The sequence below is a fragment of the Chiloscyllium plagiosum genome, unplaced genomic scaffold, assembly GCF_037043375.1.
Source record: "Chiloscyllium plagiosum isolate Xiang-an unplaced genomic scaffold, Cpla_swu_hap1 HiC_scaffold_27, whole genome shotgun sequence".
In the NCBI taxonomy this organism is placed as follows: domain Eukaryota; kingdom Metazoa; phylum Chordata; class Chondrichthyes; order Orectolobiformes; family Hemiscylliidae; genus Chiloscyllium; species Chiloscyllium plagiosum.
In genome coordinates this window covers 88,917,642-88,939,773 of record NW_028270165.1, presented here as the reverse complement: position 1 = coordinate 88,939,773, position 22,132 = coordinate 88,917,642, and the positions used below count along the sequence as shown (strand labels likewise).

Genomic DNA, 22,132 nt, shown 5'->3' with positions numbered 1-22,132 from the left:
CAGGCAACGATGCCCTGAGTCTTGGTATATTGGTGAGACCAAGCAGAGGCTACAGCAACAGATGAATGGACACTGCACAACAATCAACAGCCAGGAGTGTTCGCTCCCAGTCGGGGAACACTACAGCGGTCTGGGACATTCAGCCTTGGACCTTCGGGTGACCATCCTCCAAGGCAGACTTCAGGACAGGCAAAAATGCAAATTAGCCAAGCAGGGGCTTTTAGCCAAGTTCGGTACCCATGGAGATGGCCTCAACTAGTACCTTGGGTTCATGTCACACTGCAGGTGACCCCACTATACTATGCATTCTCTCTCTCTCTCTCTCTCACACACACACACACACAAGCATGCATTCACACAAATACATGCTCCTCCAAACCAACACACTCACACAGACTCTCTCTCATACACATACGCTCTCTCAAATGCTCCCTCTCACACACACACACACCCTCTCACAGACTTATACCCCATTACACTCTCTCTCTCTCACTCACTCACACACACATACACACCCTATGACAGACTTATACCCCATTACACTCTCTCACACACACATGATCACACGGTTTCTCCTGCACACACACATAAAAGTTTGTGGGTTGAATTTGTACTTGCAGAATCGCATTTTATTTTGCTCAAAAACTCATACACGTAAGATTCTCTAATACCACGATAGAAATAGAATCCGTCTGACCTAACATTGGGACACAGACAGACGTTAACTTAACACCTTCAATGCATTATCTGATTGAGATGACACCTATTGTTAAAAGCTATCTTGAGAACGTAACTTTTGAAAAGTTCTGGGATTTACATGTGAAGGAATCAAAACTAACATGGTCATTCTAAAAAATGGTAGAGGTAAGCTAAAGTTGTTTAATATTCCATTCCATGACATTGCAATCCTGTTGCTATAAAGTCTGTGTGTTATGATTCTGCTCCACAACCAACCGATGAAGGAGCAGCGCTTCGAAAACTAGTGATTCCAAATAAGCCTGTCGGGCTATAACCTGGCATTGTGTGATTTTTAACTTTGAAAATATGCAGTAATGCCAACGTCTCCATACAGCGCATGCTACTCGGTGTCAGCAACGCACTGCGCATGTTCCACAGTGTCAGCAAGACATTACGCATGCTCACACAACAAGCGGAAACACTCCGTGACCTTGTTTTGATGGACCAATGAGAAGTTCTGGAGGACCGGATGGAGACTGATCCTCCTGCCAATCACAGCAAACCCATCGTCTGGATGCGGAAGTAGGACAATTAACTTTTGAAGTTGCTGCTGCTGCTGCTCCTCTCTCTCTGAACGAAGATTGAGCTTCACCCCAACTGCAACTTCCTTCCTCTCTCCAACATCTGTGAGTACAGCACACTCTTTTCTCACCCCCTTCTCCATTCCGGGGTTGAGCTGTTGACTTGCAGGAACTGAAGGGAAACGAAGTGAATCCAGGGAGGGGACAGACTCTGGGAAAGTTTGTCCAGGTCTTTTTTCAATGGCAAATACAGGAGAATTGACATTTCAGGCTCGAGCCTTTCATCAGCAATGATGTGTGGATGAACAAAGGGGCCTCTGCGTCCTTCTAATCCAGTCAATGCAAGTTGTCAGACAGGTGCAGCAAGTAGTGAGCAAGGCAAGTGGTATATTAGTAAGAGGAATTGAGTTGAGAAGTGGGGACCCCTTCCTGCAGTTTGGGCATAATTGAATATATCCAAGGCTGAGTTCATCTGATTTTTGAACAACAAAGATGTGATGGTTATGGGGGAGGCAAGACCAGTACAGGTCAGTTACTGAAACAGACCCTTCAGTCCAACTAGTCCATGCTGACTATGTTCTCAAACTAAACTGGACCCACCTGCCTGTGTTTAACCTATATCCCCCTGAACCTTTTATATTGGAGTCATAGAGATGTACAGCACAGAAACAGACCCTTCGGTCCAATTTCTCCATGCCTATCAGTTATCCTAATCTCATCTGTTTGCCAGCCCTGGGCCCCATAATCCCTCTAACCCCTTCTATTATAGACCAATCCAAATGCCATTTAAATTCTGTAATTATACCAGTCTCCACCACTTCCTCTGGCTGGTCATTTCATATATGCACTACTCTGTGTGAAAAGGCTCCCCTTAGAGCTCTTTTATGTCTTTCCCCGTTCGCCCAAAACCTTTAGTTCTGCACTCCCCCACCCCAGGGAGAAGACTTTGTTTATTTACCCTATCCTTGCCTCTCATGATTTTATAAGCCTCTAAGGTCATCCCTCAGCCTCCGACGCTCCAGGGAAAACAGCCCCAGCCTATTCAGCCTCTCCCGAGAGCTAATTTTTTTCAAACCTGGCAACATGCTGGTAAATCTTTTCTGAACCCTTTCAAGTTTCACACCGTCCTTCTGATGGGCAGGAGACCAGAGTTGCACACAATATTTCAAATGTGGCCTCACCAATGTCTTGTAGAGCTGCAAAATCACCTAGCTCCCAACTCCTTTACTCAGTGCTGTAACCGATAAAGGAAAGCATACCAAATGCTGCCTTCACTATCATATCTACCTGGGACTCTACCATCAAGGAACTATGAACCTGCACTCCAGGTTTTGATCTGGGACTCCTTACAGAGACATGGCTTCAGGATGACAAGGATTGGATCCTAAATATTGAGGGGAGATGTGGCATTCAAGTCGAATGGGAAGCGAGGTAAAGGTAGAGGGTTGACACTGCTAATCAAAGCACTGATCACAGGGTAGTCTGGTGTCAGCTCGGATTTCAGGTCCTGGTTTCTTTGTCCTCTATTGATCTCCCTGTTCCCACAGTTGTTGTCTGTTCTCAGCTCTGCTTCATTTCTGCTGAAGCTTTAACCTCCTTTGACACCTTCTGGAACAATAAATCATTCAGTCAATCAAAGTCCAATCCACAATCTCCCAGCCTGTAAACCATCCAGACAAAGAGTATCATACCAGAAAATATAACAAAATAAGTGAAAAGTTAGAATTAAATAGGTGCTTGTGTCTGTTCATTGGTAAGTAAACTAGAAATAGGGGTCTGCCAGGATTCTTATAGTGCCCTGATTGAAGAATTCTCTCTCCCTTACATCGAAGTATTAGTACCCAGCTATGATTTATAACAATATTTACATCAACAGAAATAAAGCATCTGTTATGCAATAGACATAGAGATATACAGTATGGAACTAGACTTTTTCTCTCTCTCATGTGCACAATCTGCAGGCAGACAATACATGGAATATTTTATAAATTCCACTTTGGAAATAGAACCAGTCTGACTCAAAAACTGGGATACAGACAGACTCTGGCCTCACACCTTTAATGCATTGTCTGAGCTGAGTTGTCATCTTTTCTTATAAAACCTTAAGTTATCTTGAGCCTTAGAAGAAGTTCTGGGATTTACATATTAATGACACCAGCAACTCATTCTAAAAGATGAAAGACTTTACAATCCAGGTTTCTTCAATGTATCATTTCAGTGGCATGACTCTGTAATGTTTTGCTGTAAACTCAGTGTCTTATGATCTTATACTCCACAACAACCTGATGAAGGAGCAGTGCTCCGAAAGCTAGTGCTTCCAAATAAACCTGTTGGACTGGCGTCATGTGATTTTTATCTTTGCCCAGGTTAGGGTGGGTTGGCCCTGCTAAGTTACCCATAGTGCTCAGGGTTTTGCAGGTGTGGGAGAATTGTTAGAAGCGATTTGATTCCACCTTCTCATGACTGTCTGTGTGAAATTTGGTATCTTCTCCCTCTTCTGTCTGCGCAGGTTACCTCTGGGTGCTCCGGTTTCCTCCCACAGTCCAAGGATCTGCAGTTTCAGATGGTTCGGCTGTGCTAAAGTGTCCAGGGATGTGCAGGTTAGAGTGGGTTAGCCATGGGGAACTGCAGGGCTGTAGGGTAAGTGGATGAGTCTGGGTGGGATGCTGTGTGGAAGGTCGGTGTGAATTTGATAGGTGAAATGGCCTGCAGGGATTATATAAATCTTCTGCTTACGCCATATGTGGATTGAGAAATGATTGCTGTGGGAGGAGTAGGTTCCAGTTCATGGGACACTGCCCCAGTCCTGGGGAAGGTGGGAATTGTGCTGTCTCTCTCCCCACCCACTGCCCCCAACCATTCTCTCTCATCCCGCAACTCTCTGCCCCCCATTTTCTCTCTCTCCCCTTCATTCTATTCCTCCACCCTTTGACCCCCAAGTCTTTCCGCCCCCACCACCCTCTGTTCCCCCCAGTCTCTTAATGGCCCCACACTCTGTCACCCTGTCCATTCTGTATCTCTTCCAACTCCCACTAAACTTTCTCATGCCTCGAACTCTCTTTGATCGCTGTATCAAGCTCTTCTCAGAAGAGAGAGAGAAAATGGTTGGTGATGACACTGCCTGGGAGATGGGGGTGCACGAGAAATGGCTGATCTTTCAAATTGAGAATAGCTAAAATAATATATTCAGAAATAGCATTAAAGTTTGAACGCATGTTCAATTTTATATTAAGACAAAGCTGCAGCCATCTTTCTCAAACTTGCATTGAACTATGTGCAGTTGAGGACAGGCTGTTCGGGGTGAATGAGGCTTTTGCCTAAAATGTCAATTTTCCTGCTCGGATGTTGCCTGACCTGCTGTGCTTTTCCAGCACCACATTCTTGACTCTAATATCCAGCATCTGCAGTACTCACTTTCTCCTGTTAGGGGTGAATGGCCGATTCCTAGTCTTGAAAAATTGGTTCTATTAGAAGGTGAAGAGGTGTATTCTACCTTCAAGAGAGTTGAAAAGCGAGCAGAACCACCTGACATAGCACCAAACGTTGTGAACAAGGTAACAATTTAACATTTGGTCAAACAGCTCAGCTGGGTTGCCTGGAGACAAAAACATACTCAATTTTGGCCAATCGATTTAAATCTTGCCCCAAAATACTGAATTCCAATCAAATTTGAATTTAGTATTTTGAGAATATTGGTTAGCACTGCTGCCTCACACCACCAGGGTCGATTCCAGCCTTGGGTGACTGATGTGTGGAGTTTGCACGTTCTCCCCGTGTCTGCGTGGGTTTGCTCTGGGTGCTCCAGTTTCTTCCCACAGTCCAAAGATGTGCAGGTCAGGTGAAGTGGCTATACTATATTGCCCGTAGTGTTAGGTGCATTCGTCAGAGGGAAATGGGTCTGGGTGAGTTGCTCTTCAGAGGCTCGGTGTGGACTGGTTGGGCCGAAGGGCCTGGTTCCGCACTGTAGGGAATTTAATCTAATATAATATTAACACCAATGAAATGATTTGATGCTTTGGAGTACAAAATCAAAAAAAAAAAGTTGAACAGTTACAGGAGAACTGTCAAAAGACCAACAAATGTAGGCTGCTAGTGAGAACTCTGAGAGGTACCTGTCCAGAGAAGGAGTCTGCACAGAGAAAAAACATCAACACCGACCTGGAGAGCAAATCTACAGAGGAAGGTACAAAGAGAAGATTTAACAGCTGGCTGGTCTTGAAGTCTGAATCTTTTGGTAAATCTGAATCAGGGGTTTTTATTGGACTGGTATTATACAGGGGAAGGTAGAAGATAGGTTAGAGACAGGAGTTGTAAATTGTTGTTAATTAATTATTCTCCGTTAGACGTTAATAAATAAAGTTGTTAATTTTAACTTTAAATACTGACCTTTGGGAATAGTTTCTTGGTTCTTGAATTTTCACAGATTACCACATGGGTTAAACCTTCTCTCTGTTGCTGGTTTAAATTAGGTGGGGGAGGTTGCACCCAGTGTTGTAAAATTTGAGGGCTTTTGTCTGAGATTTGAACTAGTTTAGACAGATTTGAATAGATTTGGCAGTACGAAAAATCACAGCAGATTTAAACACTTGCAAGTTAGTGTCCTAGATCATTAAATAAAACTTTAAATAGTGACTTTTAGAAACAGTTCCTTACCTCTTGAATTTTCACATTATCACATGGGGTAAATCTTTTTTGGGTTTAAATTAGTGGGGGGTACAGTCCGTGTCATAACAGTTCTGACGATGTAGAAATAGAGTAGTGGAACATGGAAACAAACTGTTTGTTCCGTGCCAGTCGGATATCCTAAATTAATCTAGGCCCATTTGCCAGGTCTTGGCCCATATCCCTCCAAACCTTCCTGTTCATATACCATCCAGATGCCTTTTGAATATTGTAATTGTACCAGCCTCCACCACTTCCTCTGGGAGCTCATTCAATCCACGCACCACCCGCTGCGTAAAATAGTTGCCCTTTAGGTCCCTTTTTATCCTTTCCCCTCCCACCCTAATATAAATCAATTGCTGCTTTTTCTGAACAGGCTCAGTGGCTGGCACTGCTGCCTTATAGCGCTAGGGACCCGGGTTTGATCCCAGTCTCGGGCAACTGTCTGAGTGGAGTTTGCACATTCTCCCTGTGTCTGCGTGGGATTCCTTTGGTGCTCGGTTTCTCCCCACAATCCAAGGATGTGCAGGTTTGGAGAGGGCACTTAAGGGGAATTAACTTTCACACTTTTTTTCTACTCCTTGGGTCCCTTTTAAATCTTTCCCCTCTCACCTTCAACCTATGCCCTCCAGTTTGGGAGTCCCCTACCCTGAGGAAAAGATGAGTCGTCAAATAAAATGCAAAAGGAATAAAATGTGGAGCCGCAGGATAAATATAAAACGTCGCTCCAGCCTTTCTTGTCTCCGAGTGTCATTTGGGCACAAAACCTGTCGGTAACACCAGCAACTTCACAGAGCATCTTGCGCATGCTCCTCGGTGACAACACACACTGCGCATGTTCGCCAGTGTCAGCAAAACCTGCGCGTGCTCCTGGCTGTCCGCGGAACTTGCACGTGATCTATTGTTGGGCCAATAGGAAGCCCTGGAGGACCGGAAGGAGCGCGGTCCTCCTACTAATCAGAAACATCTTTATTGTGTGTGTCTCTCTCTTCATCTCAATTTATGGAGGGGACAGATTCTGGAAAAGTTGGGCCAGGTCTGTGTCTCAGTTGGCAAACTCATGGAAAATGCAGTACCACGATGTGAAGTGGGGAGAGAAAGCAAAAAGGAGATGCATTGTTTAAATGGTGATATATTGGGATGTGGAGAAAGTGAGGACTGCAAATGTTGGAGATCAGAGTCAAAAAGTGTGGTGCTCGAAAAGCACAGCAGATGAGGCAGCATCCAAGGAGCAGGAGAGTCAGCGTTACAGGCACGAGCCCTTCATCAGGAATGTGTATAAAGGGGCCTCAGCGTCCTACCATACCAGTTAATGCCAGTTGTCAGATAGGTGCAGCAAGCAATGAGGAAGGCAAGTGGTATATTAGCAAGAGTTCAGAACTGGGGATGTCTTCCTGCAGTTATGGGATCATTGAATATATTCAAGGCTGAGTTCATCTGATTTTGGAACAACAAAGAAGTGGACGTTTATGGGGGAAGGCAAGAAAATGGTTTTCAGACCATTGCAAAACAGTTACCGAGTCAAACAGCACAGAAACAGTCCCTTCAGTGCAACTACTCCATGCTATGTTCTGAAACTAATCTAATCCCATCTGCCAGTCTTTGGCCTATATCCCTCTGTCACAAAGCTGGTCCTTTTTTCTAAAAGCTGGTCCTTCTTCACAAGTGTGGTGAAACGGTTAAAAATTATGTCCCAATACATGTGTGAATCTAACCGGAATGGAGGTGTTGCTTAGTCCCGTGTGAATCTTATTACACACCTCCCCGTGTGAATCTTCTTATCTGTATGTAACCAGAATGGAATGTGTTTTTTAGCCTTGCTCTGCTGTTCACATGAATGTTTATATCTGGAAAAGAGTATATCAGCTGGAAAAGTCTCCAGTTCGGAGAGTCTGCTCCGGGGTTACGTTTAACCGCCGAGCGTGGGTTGTTGGCAACCGCTCTACGAGAACTGACGGCTCCCAGTTCCGGTAACATGTAGAGTGAGTATAAGCCAGACCCGGGAGTCTGCTCCGGGGTTACGTTTAACCGCCGAGCGTGGGTTGTTGGCAACCGCTCTACGAGAACTGACGGCTCCCAGTTCCGGTAACATGTAGAGTGAGTATAAGCCAGACCCGTTGTAAGTATGAGACCTGGTTGTGGCGACGCTGCGGGGAATAAAATGCTCATATTCGAGCAGACTCGCCTCTTGGTCGTTTGTTCTGTGTCAGACTACTCTCCTACGAACCTGACCTTGAGAATTTTTTAAAACATTTGGCGCTGCGAGCAGGGTCAATCGCAATTGAGGAGAGATTTTGATACAGAACAATGTTTTGGAAAAAGACTAAGAAACCAGAAGAACAAACTGTGGAGGTCCCGACCGTCCCGGGATGGCATGGATGTGGGCATGTACGTGGCAGTTTGTTTGAGAAATGGTGGGGGGCGACCGGAGGAACCCCAGGGTCGCTGCTGTCCACCCTTGAGAGGATCCCAGTCCTGCCGAAGAACCCCTTGCCTGGGGTACAGCGGAGGATGTGGGCATGTCCAAAAAGCTGAAGCGGAGTTAACAGAATTGAATGGGATTGAACTGAACTGAACTGAGTGGAACTGAAGTGAATCAAATTGAACGGAACAAAATGGAACTGAGCTAAATTGAATTGAAATGGACGGAACTGAATTGAACACAATTGAATTGAACTGAACAGACCTGAACTGAGCTGAATTGAACTACACTGAATTGACTGAACTGAAATTAACTGAAACGAATTGAACTGAATTAAGCATAATGTAACACATGTATTGGGCCAAGCAGTGGAATGTGGTGTAAAATTATGTCCCAATACATGTGTGAATCATAATGTAACACATGTATTGGGCCAAGCAGTGGAATGTGGTGAAACGGTTAAAAATTATGTCCCAATACATGTGTGAATCTAACCGGAATGGAGGTGTTGCTTAGTCCCGTGTGAATCTTATTACACACCTCCCCGTGTGAATCTTCTTATCTGTATGTAACCAGAATGGAATGTGTTTTTTAGCCTTGCTCTGCTGTTCACATGAATGTTTATATCTGGAAAAGAGTATATCAGCTGGAAAAGTCTCCAGTTCGGAGAGTCTGCTCCGGGGTTACGTTTAACCGCCGAGCGTGGGTTGTTGGCAACTGCTCTACGAGAACTGACGGCTCCCAGTTCCGGTAACATGTAGAGTGAGTATAAGCCAGACCCGGGAGTCTGCTCCGGGGTTACGTTTAACCGCCGAGCGTGGGTTGTTGGCAACCGCTCTACGAGAACTGACGGCTCCCAGTTCCGGTAACATGTAGAGTGAGTATAAGCCAGACCCGTTGTAAGTATGAGACCTGGTTGTGGCGACGCTGCGGGGAATAAAATGCTCATATTCTAGCAGACTCGCCTCTTGGTCGTTTGTTCTGTGTCAGACTACTCTCCTACGAACCTGACCTTGAGAATTTTTTAAAACAACAAGGATGCTGTGTCCTTGGTTTTTTTTCAGAGGGGTGGTAAAAAGTCCCAAGTTCCGAAGCGACTGGTTTAGTACAGAGATGAAAAACGGTATTGAGAGGCATTTTTGGTTATGTGTGAACAGGTGAGACTTGAGGCCAAAGCTTTTATGTTTTAGAAGTGACCTCTACAATGAAAGGGGAGTGGTCAGTCCTGAAAGCTGAAGTCTTGTTTGGGTGAGTTAAGCAGTGGGCTGTCTGGAGAAAGGCTGCTAATACTGTCTCCTTCTGCCCTTCTAACTTCAACTGTAAGCCTCTGTTTCAGTTTTACTTTGTTTAAGGGTTTTTTTTTGGTACTGTTGTGTACCAGCATTGCGAAGAGTGTGAAGAGTTTCTCCACAACTTGTACTGTACTTAATAAAGTTTGGTTGTTCACAGAAGTTGGCGTATTGCAGTGTAAGAAGCTCAAGCAAAAGAACTTAACAAAGGAACCTAAGGGATAAGTCTTTCATGCAGAAAGTGGCGTGTTTAAGGAAAGAGCTGTCAGAGGAAGTGGTGGGTGCTGGTACAATTATGACATTAAAAGGCATCTGGATGGGTATACGATTAGGAAGGATTTAGACGATATGGGCCAGATGCTGGCAAATCAGCCGAGATTAGGTCAGGTTATCTAGTTGGCACGGATGAATTAGACCAAAGGGTCTGTTTCTGTGCTACATATCTTTATCAGTCTGGCTTGCCACTAACATTTGCCACATCTATATGTAGTTTCTCTCTGGTGTCAGTGTCAATGCCTTGATGTCTCATTCTTAACCGGACTGGCAGTGATGATTTTTGTAATCTTTTCTTACAGACTATCTTGAAGACAGAAGTTTCAAAGTCAACAGATAAAGGGCTCAAGTCCAAAATGTTGATTTTCCTGCTTATCTGATGCTGCTTGCTGTGCTGCGCTTTTCCAGCGATGCATTTTTTGACTCTGAATCTCCAGCGTCTCCATTCCTCACTTTCACGTCAATGTCTGACAGTCACTCAATCCATCAGGACCGCAACAATTTTCAACTATGATTCTGTGAGAAGGAGCAAAGCTTTCTTTTTGCTTCCTGTTTGAGTACGGGGGGACTGGTTGAAAGACCCGACTGTTGCAGCGCACTAAGTGTGGAGCCTGAAACAACTCTACTGCCTGGAGAGAAGAATTCACGGCGGGGTTGTACACGTGTGTGTGTGTGTGTGTGTGTGCGTGCAGCTGAAGCTTCGGCCATGGAGAAACCCGAGGCAACACTCCCCGTTGAGAAACCATGGAAGTGTGGCAACTGCGGGAAGGGGTTCCGTGTCCCATCTGTGGTGGCGGCTCATCAGTGCAATCACACTGGAAAGAGGCCGTTCTCCTGCCCCGAGCGGGCGAAGGGCTTTACTTGCTCCTGTGTCCTGCTGGCCCACCAGCATATACAGACTGGTGAGAGGACGTTTTACTGCTCCGTGTGCGGGAAAGGGTTCACTTGTGTGGACAACCTCCAGACCCACCAGCGAATCCATGCAGGGGAGAGGCTTTTCAGTTGCCACGAGTGCGGGAAAGCCTTTAGCAATTCCTCCGACCTGCTGAAGCACCAGCGAGTCCACACGGGGGAGAGGCCATTCAGCTGCCCAGAGTGCGGCAAACTTAATTGTCCTTTTGTCATGAGGTTATTAAGCACTTAGCTCATTGGTCTCAGGAAACAACTTGTTGTTTTGCGTCCTTCTTCCCAGGGATGGGTAACTACCAGAAATTAGGCCATTCAGCCCATTGAGTCTGCTCCACTATTCAATCATGGCTGATATGTTTCTCAACTCAATTCTCCCCGTAACCCTTGATACGTAAGAATGATTGAATGGTGGAGCAGACTCAATGAGCTGAATGGCCTCATTTCTGCTTCTGAGGTCTTCTGATGTAGCAGTTTCTCAGTGGCCCTTTTGTTTCTTGGTCCAGAAAGAGTTACTGCTGACTCAGGGAGTTTGGAAAGTTCTGGAGTTTACAGGACCACACCACATTCCTCTCTGCCTCCTCCCGAGATACTGGCAATTCCCAAGATCCCTTGGTATCCCTGAAAACAATCGAGGTATCTGTAAATCTCTGCTGCTACTCAGGAACAGAAAGATTATGGGAAGAGACTATGGAGTTCTACTCCAGGATTCTCTCAAGGTAAACTTACAGGTTGAGTCAGTGGTTAGGAAGGCAAATGCAATGAAGGCATTTATTTTGATCAGACTTGAATATAAAAGCAGGGATGTACTTCTGAGGCTCTGTGAGGCTCCAGTCAGGCCACAATTGGAGTACTGTATGTAGATTTGGGCCTCATATCTCAGGAAGGATGTCTGGCCCTGGAACATGTTCAGAGGAGGTTCACAAGAATGGTCCAGGAATGAAAAATTTAACATATGAAGAACATTAGAGGACTCTAGGTTTATACTTCATGGAGTTCAGAAGGATGAGAGGGGATCGAATTGAAACCTACAGAATAATGAACGGCGTGGATGTTGGGAATATGTTTCCATTGGTAGGAAAGACTAGAAACTGAGGGCTCAGCTTTCGCGTCAAGGGAAGACCCTTTAGAACAGAGGGGAGAGAAACTTCTTAAACCAGAGTGTGGTGAATCTATGGAATTCACCGCCACAGAAGGCTGCGGAGGCCAAGTTACTGAGTATATTTAAGACTGAGATAGATAGGTTCTTGAGTATCAAGGGGATTAAGGGTTACGGGGAGAATGGGGTTGAGAAACGTATCAGCCATGATTGAATGGCGAAGCAGATTCAATGGGCTGAATGGCCTAATTTCTGCTCCACTTGTCTTATGATATGCTGATGTGTGGAGGGGTGAGGAGGGGGGAAAAAAGAGATGAAGAGAGAAAGACAGTTAAGGTGAAGCTCGATGGAGACAAAGGAAATATAAGAATTGTATGATAAATGGCAGAACACATAGGAGCACTGGCATACAGAGGGATCTGGGCATATAGATCCGTGGAAGTGGTAATGCAGGTGGGCATGGTGGTCAAGAAGGCACACAGCATGCTTCCTTGAGTGTAAGAGTTACGTTACAGCTCTTTATTCTGACCACATTCGGAATATTGTGTGCAGTTCTGGTCACGGTGCTACTGGAAGGATGTGGGTGCTCTGGCAGAGGGTACAGACAAGGTTCACCAGGACATTGTCCAGTCTGGAGGGCTCTCGTTATGAGCAGAGGAGGCATAAACCTGGATTGTTTTCTTTGGAAAAACAGAGGCTGAGAGGAGACCTCGACAAAATGATGAGACACACAGATTGGCTGGACAGGGGTGGCAGGGTAGCTCAGTGGTTCGCACTGACGCCTCACAGTGCCAAAGCCCTGCGTTCGATTTTAGTCTCAGGCAACTATCTGTGTGGAGTTGGCACATTGTCCCTGCACCCCACCTCCCGTGTCTGTGTGGGCTTCCTCCGGGTGCTCGGGCTTCCTCCTACAATCCAAACTTGTATAGGTTAGGGTGGATTAGCGATGCTAAATTACCCATAGCGTCCAGGGAGAGGCAGGTTAAGTTGGATTGTCTGTATGTAAATTGCCCCAATGTTCAGGGATGTGTAAGTTCGGTGCATTAGTCAGGAGTAAATGTAGATAATAGGGGTAAGGGAACGGGTCTCTATGTGTTAATCTTTGGAGGGCCGGTGTTGACTTGTTGGGCTGAATGGTCTGTTTCCACGCTGGAGGGATTCTGTGATAGTCAGAGGCGTTTTTTCCCTCCAGGGTGGAAAGGTCAACTAAAAGAGGGTACAGGTTCAAGGTGAAAGGGGGACTGTTTGGGGGAGAAGTGGTGGGGTGGGGGTGGGGAATTTACACAGAGAGGTGGTGGGTTTCTGGAACGCACTGCCAATGGAGGTAGTGGAAGCAGGCATCTTAACAATGTTTAAGGTGTATCTTGATAGACACATGAAGGGGAGGTGAACAGAGGAACAGAAACCACACATGGGCAATAAATAGCAGGTCTAAGTAAGGATTAAGAATTAGCACAGGCTTGAGGGTGTGTGTGTGCCTAAACCAAGTGAGAAGAGCCTGTGACTGTGCTGTATTGTATTGATACAGCTTTCCCCCACTATTTGAAAGTAGAGTGTTCCTTTCATAAGCCGAAATGGGCCTAAAGCGAAGAAGCAATTACCATGAATTAATTTATATTATGCCTTTCTTTGTAAAAGTGACAATCCTCTTCGGATTTCTTTCGGTTTGTGAGAACAGGTATTAATGTAGGTCTTTTGTAAAAGTGAAGTAGTGTAAAGTGACTTTCGAAAAGTGGGGGATACCCTTATGCAGATGGAGGGGAGATGGGGGAGCAATGAAGAGGGGTGGATGTAGGCTCAGGTGGAGAATAAACACAGAGACCAATTGAGCCTGGCCCTGTGCTGGAGACTCAATGGGACAGAGACAAATGTATCTATTTCAGGTATACCTGCAGTATGCTCCATCCAGGATAAAAACAAAAATGTCCTTCATCTGCTTCAGCATACAGGGCAGATGAGCAGTTTCTCCACAATGTGGACTAGGAGGTGATGCGACTGAGTGAAGCCTTTCCTGTGCTGAATGCAGGTGATTGGCCGCTGCCCTGTGTATAAATGCTGATGAATATCAGGCAGGCGGGGAAGGGAAACCGTTCCTACACTCCCTGCATTTTCATGATTTCTCCGAGTGCAGGTATACTCGTATTTCTCCAGGTTCAACAATCAGTTGAAACTTGCTCACACTTGCAGCACAGGTGTGGTGTTACTGGTGAACTGGTAATTGGAGGACTCTCATTCAGTCTGTAAAGCATGTTCCAGTCACTACTCTGGTGTGTGGGTATGTGAGACTCTGAGTTTCCAGTCACACTTACGTTAAAAACCTAACTAAGCAGACAGACCTTCTCCCCTTTGATTTCAAGGCCATCAATATCCAAGTCCTGGTGAATCAAGCGACTGTCAGACTTCGATGTGATGTTTGGTCTGAGATTTCTGCCTCCAAATTCTTCTCTTGTAAAATTCCTGTGGAAAGAGATTGCAAAGGTCATCGCTGTCAGTCCACAATAGAAAATCAAAACACACAATTCTAGTTTCTGTGGAACATTCTTTCCTCTCTTAATACCCAAGATCTTTGTGCTGATCTTTATGTAAATGTATACAGCAGGGTAATGTGGTGGATTGCATACTCCATGAAGAGTCCACTCAAGTTGCTAAAATGGACATCTATCATGCGGTATTGACGTTCTTACTGAAGATACACAATATTCTGCTCTACAATATTACGAGCCCAGCAACAACTGCAAATCAGGCTTTGAGAGCTATAAACATTCCATCAAATATGTAACATATACCCCAGACTTATCTGTCTTATATTAACGCACGGTTGTCTTAAATCTGAGTCTTCTGGAAATGTAAGTTTTAAGTGTGACTTTTTGTAAAAGAAGCTGTCATTTTGGACTCCTTCCATGCCATACTGACTCTATTACTGGAAATACATCCATACTACACCAGGATTCATGGATCAATGACGTGAGGCTAATCTTTACCCTCTTATAATTTTCTGTTACATAAATGTTTCGACGAATGCCAACGCTTTTCACCAGTCATAGAGTCAGAGACATAAAGCACAGAAACAAATCCTTCAATCTAACTTGTCCATGCCAATCGGATATCCAAAATTAGTCTAGTTCCATTTGTCATCACTTGGTCCATATCCCTCTAAACCCTTCCTTTTCATATATCCATCCAGATGCCTCCACCACTTCCTCTGGCAGCTCATTCCATACACGCATCACCCTCTGCAAAAAATGGTTGACTGCAAGGTCCCTTTTAAATTTTTCCCCTCTCGCCCGAAACCTATGCCCTCTAGTTCTGCACTCCCCCTATCCCAGGGAAAATACTTTGTCTATCCACCCCCCTCAAGTTTTTATGAACCTCTTTAAAAAAACACACACTCAGCCTGAGATGCTCTAGGGAAAACAGCCCCATCCTATTCAGCCTCTCCTTGTGGTTCAAACCCTCCTACTCTGGCAACAGCCTTGTGAATCTTTTCTGAATCCTTTCAAGTATCACAACATCCTTCCTAGAGAAGGGAGACCAGAATTGCACACAATATTTCAGAAGAAGCAGACTGAAACTGACTTTTGCAGAGTTTGCTCCCTGCTTGGATTCATACTCTCTGCCTCCCGTTGCTGCAAGTGAACAGTGCTTCCCCCCTTCTCTCTCCGTCCCAGGATAAGGAATGGAAAGGGGGAGACATTGCTTCATTCCCAGATTTTACCCAGAAGAGTCCCCCTATTGTCTGAATGCGCAAGTTGGACCATGAGCTTCTGAAGCTACTGCTGCTCCTCTCTTTCTCTGAATGAAGATTGAGCTTCACCCCAGACTGCAACTCCCTTCCTCTGTCCAAACATCTGTGAGCACAGCACATTTTTGTTGAAGTAAGGCATCTTTCCTGAATGTTACAATTAAAGGGGTGTCTTCCCCCTGATATTCAAAGGGACGGTAAGTCAGAGACAGGCCACGCCTTGTGTTGTGTGGCATGTGTGACAGTTGCAACAGGATGTCCCAACTCCTATGCTCAATTCAAAATTTGTGAGAAGGTTTGTAGCTCGGGTGCTCGTTGTTGTGGTTCTGTTCGCCGAGCTGGGAATTTTTGTTGCAGACGTTTCATCCCCTGTCTAGGTGACATCCTTAGTGCTAGGGATCCTCTTGTGAAGCACTTCTGTGATGTTTCCTCCAGCATTTATAGTGGTTTGTCTCTGCCGCTTCCGGTTGTCAGTTCCAACTGTCCGCTGCATTGGCTGGTGTATTGGGTCCAGGTCAATGTGTTTGTTGATAGAATCTGTGGATGAGTGCCATGCCAGAGAACGGCCAGGGAATTCCTAGAGGCATGGCCTCTAGGCATTTTTACGGCGCCACATTTTTCAACTCTGGATCTGGGACAAGGTGTGTGGTGTGGGGGTGGGTGGGGTGGGGGAGGGGAAATAAAGAAACTGGTGAAATCTACATTGATCCTATGTAGTTAGTGGGTCCCAAAGCAGAAGACGAGGTGTTCTTCCTACAAGCTTCAGGTAGCTAGAGCTTGGAGGGAGAGGCAGCCGAGGACTTACATGTCCTTGACGGATTGGGAGGGGGGAGTTAAAGTGTTCAGCCACAAGGTGGTGGGGTCGTTTCGTTTTGGCGTCTCAGAGCTGTTCCCTGAAATGTTCTGCAAGTTGGCGTCCAGTCTCCCCAATGTGGCAGAGACCACATCGAGAGCAATGGACTTATAAATAAATCTTATAAACAAATTGTACAAATCTTAGCCTGCTAGAGTTATTTTCTTTAATTAAGTTAAAGAAAATTTTAATTAAATTGGGTGACTACATGAAACGGTTTGTTGGTCAGACTCAAATGAGACAATGCCATTAATATCAGTGAACTGCTTTTTTTGTTAGAAGCACAAGTTCTTGATTTATTTTCACAACTTACTGATATTCACATCTGCACATTCAATGTCAAACTCTGACATCAGAAATGACATGACACCATTAATGTTTTTCTTACAATAATTCAACAAACAAATTAATAACACACAGTGAACACCAACTCTCATTAATATGAAATTAAATTTGACCAAATAAAATGTAAAATCAAATGGGAGATAACAAATGGGGGAAGGGCAGAAGGCAAGAAATGCAGCATCATAGAAGGTGCTCCTCCAGGGAGTGTATTTTACCAACTACAACTGCTCAATATAAACAAACACTCTGACATGACCCTCCGGTTTTAATGTAAACCATAGCCCCATACAGTAGGTACCATTTAAATAAGTTAATAGATACAAGCCTTGAGCAAATCCAGCCTCCAGCCGGACCCCCCGCTTCTTGGAGCTCGGACCTTCCTCCAGCTCCGGGGGGTTGTTGAGCTCCTGGGCTCCGGCCGCCGCCGAAGCAGCCGCGGGCGCCGGCTCTCTCTCCTCCACCGCCGACATTTTTAATTTGTTTTCTCGTTCACCCGGTAACCGTCACCTCCCCCTTCCCGGGCCCCGGGAATTATACACAAATAAACAATAAACCCCACCGGGGACTGTCTCCTTTTCTTCACAACTTTTGTTTGAAAAGTGCCGGCTTTAATTTGAAATGTATTTTAAAGGTATTTTCTGAGGTAAACGGTGCCTGTCTGCCCCCCTCCCTCCGTCAGAAACCGCCCGCTGAGTCGATGAGAAAACCGCAGCCTCGCGCCGCCATCTTTGTTTTTCTTCTTCTTTCCGTCTCCTCCTTCAGTGACGCGCGTCATCCGCGTCCCCTCCAATCAGAGCGCACCTTACTCCACCTGACCAATGGCAGCTGGCATTCCGTGTCGTGTTGGTCCCACCCTCTGTAAACTCTCTCTCCGATTAGTCGGTACCGACCACAAGCTTTGGGATTGGTGGAGAATTTCACAATCACGTCAGTGTATCCGCCCTTTTCATTCCCGTTCATTCTTTCAACAGCAGATGACCCAATTTACTCAACGGGCTCTGGGGCTACAGCGATAATGTCACATATTCAGGGGAAAGATGTGATTTTTAACGTTATCAACCAATTCAAATGTGGCACCTCCACATCCATTCATTCAACTGAAGAGGGCTCAATTTAGTGTAAAGGGCTCTGAGGGTATAATATTTGTATCCCATGTTAAGAAGAAACCTCTCCCCATTCATTCAATAGAAGAAGGCCTATTTGCTGTAGAGGTTTTTTTATGGTGCAGTGGTAGTGTCCCTATCTTCTTCGCTATGAGGATGCGTAATAACAAGTTTTTAGTCATAAGTCACATGACACCAGGTTATAGTCCAGCAGGTTTGTTTGGAAGGGATCTTACAGAAATATATTAAATTATGAAAGAAATAAAAGTAGGATGTTGCATTGGTAGCTGAGACCTCAAGATTAGACGAAGCAGGTTTAAAACTGAACGGAGAAGAAACTTCTTCACCCAGAGGGTTGTTAATCTATGGAATTCCTTGCACAGGAAGTATTTAACATTACTTCAGCAATTACTAGAAGCAGTAGATAATTCTTTTATTTTTCAAAAACGTAAGGGATATGGTGAAAATGCAGGTAAGTGCAGCATAGTCCACGAAAAGATTAGTCATGATCTTATTGAGTGGTGGAGTGGGCCGGAAGGCCGACTCTTGCTCCTAGTTCTTATGCTCTTATGTTGAAATCACAAGCTTTTGGAGTGTAGTCACTTCAGCAGATGAAGTCATGAAAAAACAAGTGCAGGAAAGAGAATTTAGATAAATGAAAGACAGAGCATCTCAACGGTCAATTACTTACTCCCATTCCTATTTCTGATTATCTTACTACACAGCAAGTTGTGTTTTCCAAACATTAATTTTATTTCCATTGTTTAAAATCAAATATTTAAGATGAACAGTGTGTTTGTCCTCACTTGGACACACTGTGAATATCATAGGAACAATTCATAAACTAGATTTGTCACTGAGTCACTCAAGTAGATACTAGAAAGGAGAAAAAAATCCCAACATGTGCAGGATGCTAACGAAAAGTTAGCAACCTGAAATGGTAACAGGAGCAAGTGAACAGCCCCAATCAGGAAACTCATATTCTGACATCCACTACAGTACCTTGTACTATTCTTCACTGAACACTGCAATTGCTTTCCTTTTCAGTTTAATGATCCATAATTGAATCTGACTCCAACACACTCTCTGGCAGACAGTTCCAGAGGGCAAAGTATTAACGAAGTAAGTTTTGGATCCATCCCAAAGACAATTCCGATGGACTTTTGCTTCCAAACATTTACAGTAAGTTCTTGGTATGGACACATTTCCAACTTAGTAGGTTTATTCCAGTTTTATAACATATTGGGGTGGCACACTGCTTAGCATTGCTACCTCACAGCATAAGGGACCCAGGTTCAATTCCAGCCTCAGGTAACTGTCTGTGTGGAGTTTGCATGTTTTCCCTGTCTGCACAGGTTTCCTTCCACTGTCTAAAGAGGGGCTTCGGTACATCCGTGTGGACCTCCTCCAATTAACTGAGGGCAATGGGGCACTGTGAGGATCAACAGATCAGACAGTCAGTCAGCAACTTCTCTCCGGGAGACTTGTCTCAAGAAAGGCAGCGGTTTCTTATCTCATCCATTCTCCTATACTCCACAAACTCCACACCGACAGTCGCCCCAAGGGTGGAATTGATCCTTGGTTCCTGGTGCCATGAGGCAGTGCTAATCACCGAGTCACAATGCCACCCCTGAGCCGTGAGGTTGCAGTCCAATGGAAAACAAATACAGTGCACCAACTCTCCCACTGCACCCACTGTCAGGAGAATCAGTCCTGGGGGGGACTCATGGCAATGTCAGCGTTGGAATCTGATTGTTGTGAGCGCTGGTGCCCCCGCTGGTGCTTCCGCAAGTTGTGGGAAAATGTAAACCTCTTCCCCCACTCAGGGCAGCTGAAGGGCCTCTCCCCGGTGTGGACTCGCTGGTGCTTCAGCAGGGCAGAGGAATCACTGAAGGCCTTCCTGCACTCGGGGCAGCTGAATGGCCTCTCCCCCGTGTGGACCCGCCGGTGGGTCAGCAGTGTGGAGGAGCGGGTAAAGCCCTTCCCGCACTCGGGGCAGGAGAACGGCTTCTCTCCAGTGTGGACGCGCTGGTGCCGAAGCAGGGCAGAGGAATTGCTGAAGGCCTTCCCGCACTCGGGACAACTGAATGGCCTCTCCCCTGTGTGGACCCGCCGGTGGGCCACGAGGTTAGAGGAAACAGCAAAACCCTTCCCGCACTCTGGGCAGGAGAACGGTCTCTCGCAGGTGTGGATCCGCTGGTGGGTCAGCAGGTTGGAGGGCTGGGTAAAGCACTTTCCGCACTGGAGGCAGGAGAAGGGCCTCTCCCCAGTGTGGACCCGCTGGTGCCTCAGCAGGTGGGAAGACCTGCTGAAGGCCATCCTGCACTCTGGGCAGCTAAAGGGCTTCTCACCCGTGTGGACCCGCAGATGGGTCAGCAGAGCAGAAGAGCGGGTGAAGCCCTTCCTGCACTCAGGGCACGAGTACAGTCTTTTCCCGGTGTGGACCCACTGGTGCCTCAGCAGGGTAGAGGAATCACTGAAAGCCTTCCTGCACTCAGGGCAGCTGAATGGCCTCTCCCCTCTGTGGACCCGTTGGTGTTTCAGCAGGTCCGAGGATTTGCTGAAGGCCTTCCCACATTCAGAGCAAGGGAAGGGCCTCTCCCCAGCGTGGACGCGCTGGTGGGCCAGCAGGTGGGAGGAGTAGGTGAAGCCCTTCCCACACTCAGGGCAGGAGAATGGCTTCTCCCCAGTGTGGACTCGGCGGTGGTCCAGCAGGTGGGAGGAGCAAGTAAAGCCTTTCCCGCACTCGGGGCAGGAGAATGGCCTTTCCCCGGTGTGACTTCGCTGATAAATCTCCAGGACAGATGGGGCATTGAAGCCTCTCCCGCAGTCGCAACACTTCCATGGTTTCTCCACGGTGTGGGATTCCTCTGGTTTCACCATGGCCACAGCTACAGCCCCTGCCCACAGTAAATTCCTTTTTCCTGGCTGGATAACTGTTTCAGGCTTTACACACAGTGCGCTGTAACAGTAGAGACTCTCATCCAGTCCCACTAATGCTGAAAATGGTCTGAAACAGGAACCAAAATGTTTTGCTCCTTCTCACAGAATCATAGTTCAAAATCGTTGAGGTCCCGATGGATTGAGTGACTGTCAGACATTGATGTGAAAGTGGGGACTGTAGACGCTGGAGAGGAGTTGAAAAGTGCAGTGCTGGAACAGCACAGCAGGTTAGGCAGCATCCAAACAGCAGGAGAATCGACGATTCAGGCATAGGCCCTTCATCTGTTGATTTTTAAACTTCAGTCTTCAGATCTTCAAATACTCTGGAAAAAGAGATTACAAAAGTCATCACGGTCAGTCCAGGGTAGAAGTTCAGAACAAGCTACTCCACTTTCTGCAGAACATTTTTTTCTTTTGCTGTTCCACAAAATTGAAAGCATCCCACACTCTCTCTCTCTTCCTCTATTCTCACTCCCTCAAATTAATTCTCCTGAAGTTGCTGATTCAGGATCTTACAGGAACAGAAAAAGCAAAAACGTCAGGACTGACACCTTCGAATTTTGGATAACACCACGTGAAAATTAATATCTTTCAGGATATTGGGATATTGCTGAGAGTGAGCAAGTCTGATTTTGGGAAGCAAAACAAGTGTAAATTCAGGTTGAACCTGCAATACAGCTTCTTGATAAAAAAAAAAAACATGAATTGGTTATCGTCCCTGTGGTGGTGGTGGTATGTGGTGGGTGGAATGTGACATTAAGGCATTGACACAGACAACCCGAGAGAAACTAAACATACAGACATGGCAAATGTTAGTGGCAAGCCAGAGTCAGATCTACAGCACAGAAACAGCCCCTTCGGGCCAACCAGATATCCTAGCCTAATCTAGTCCCATTTACCAGCACTTGGCCCATAACCCTCTAAATCTTTCCTATTCATATACCTATCCAGATGCCTTTTAAATGTCATAGCTGTATCAACATCCACCACTTCCTCTGGCAGCTCATTCCTTACACACACCACCCTCTGCATGAAAAGGTTACTCCTTAGGACCCTTTTCAATCTTGCCCTCCTCCACCCTAAACCTTTTACCCTCTAGTTCTGGACTCTCTCACCCAGGGAAATGTCCTTGTCTATTTACCCTATCCATGCCTCTCATGATTTTATTATTGACTCTCAGTCACCCCTCAGCCTCTGATGCACGAGGAAAAACAGCCCAGCCCATTCAGCTCAAAC

At 45.8% G+C, this 22,132-nt stretch overlaps 1 protein-coding gene across 1 annotated transcript; it reads right to left on the bottom strand.

The window, feature by feature from the left end:
* Nucleotides 1–18,635: 18,635 nt before the first annotated feature.
* On the bottom strand, nt 18,636–20,836 carry LOC148144939 (uncharacterized). Its single transcript, XM_087975739.1, has one exon. The coding sequence runs from the start codon at nt 20,834–20,836 to the stop codon at nt 19,661–19,663; it is 1,176 nt and encodes a 391-aa protein (XP_087831865.1). The 3' UTR covers nt 18,636–19,660.
* Between the last annotated feature and the right edge of the window lie 1,296 nt (nt 20,837–22,132).

Excerpts from the sequence above, each read along its gene's own strand:
- LOC148144939 (XM_087975739.1), bottom strand. The coding sequence starts at position 20,836 with ATGGTGAAACCAGAGGAATCCCACACCGTGGAGAAACCATGGAAGTGT.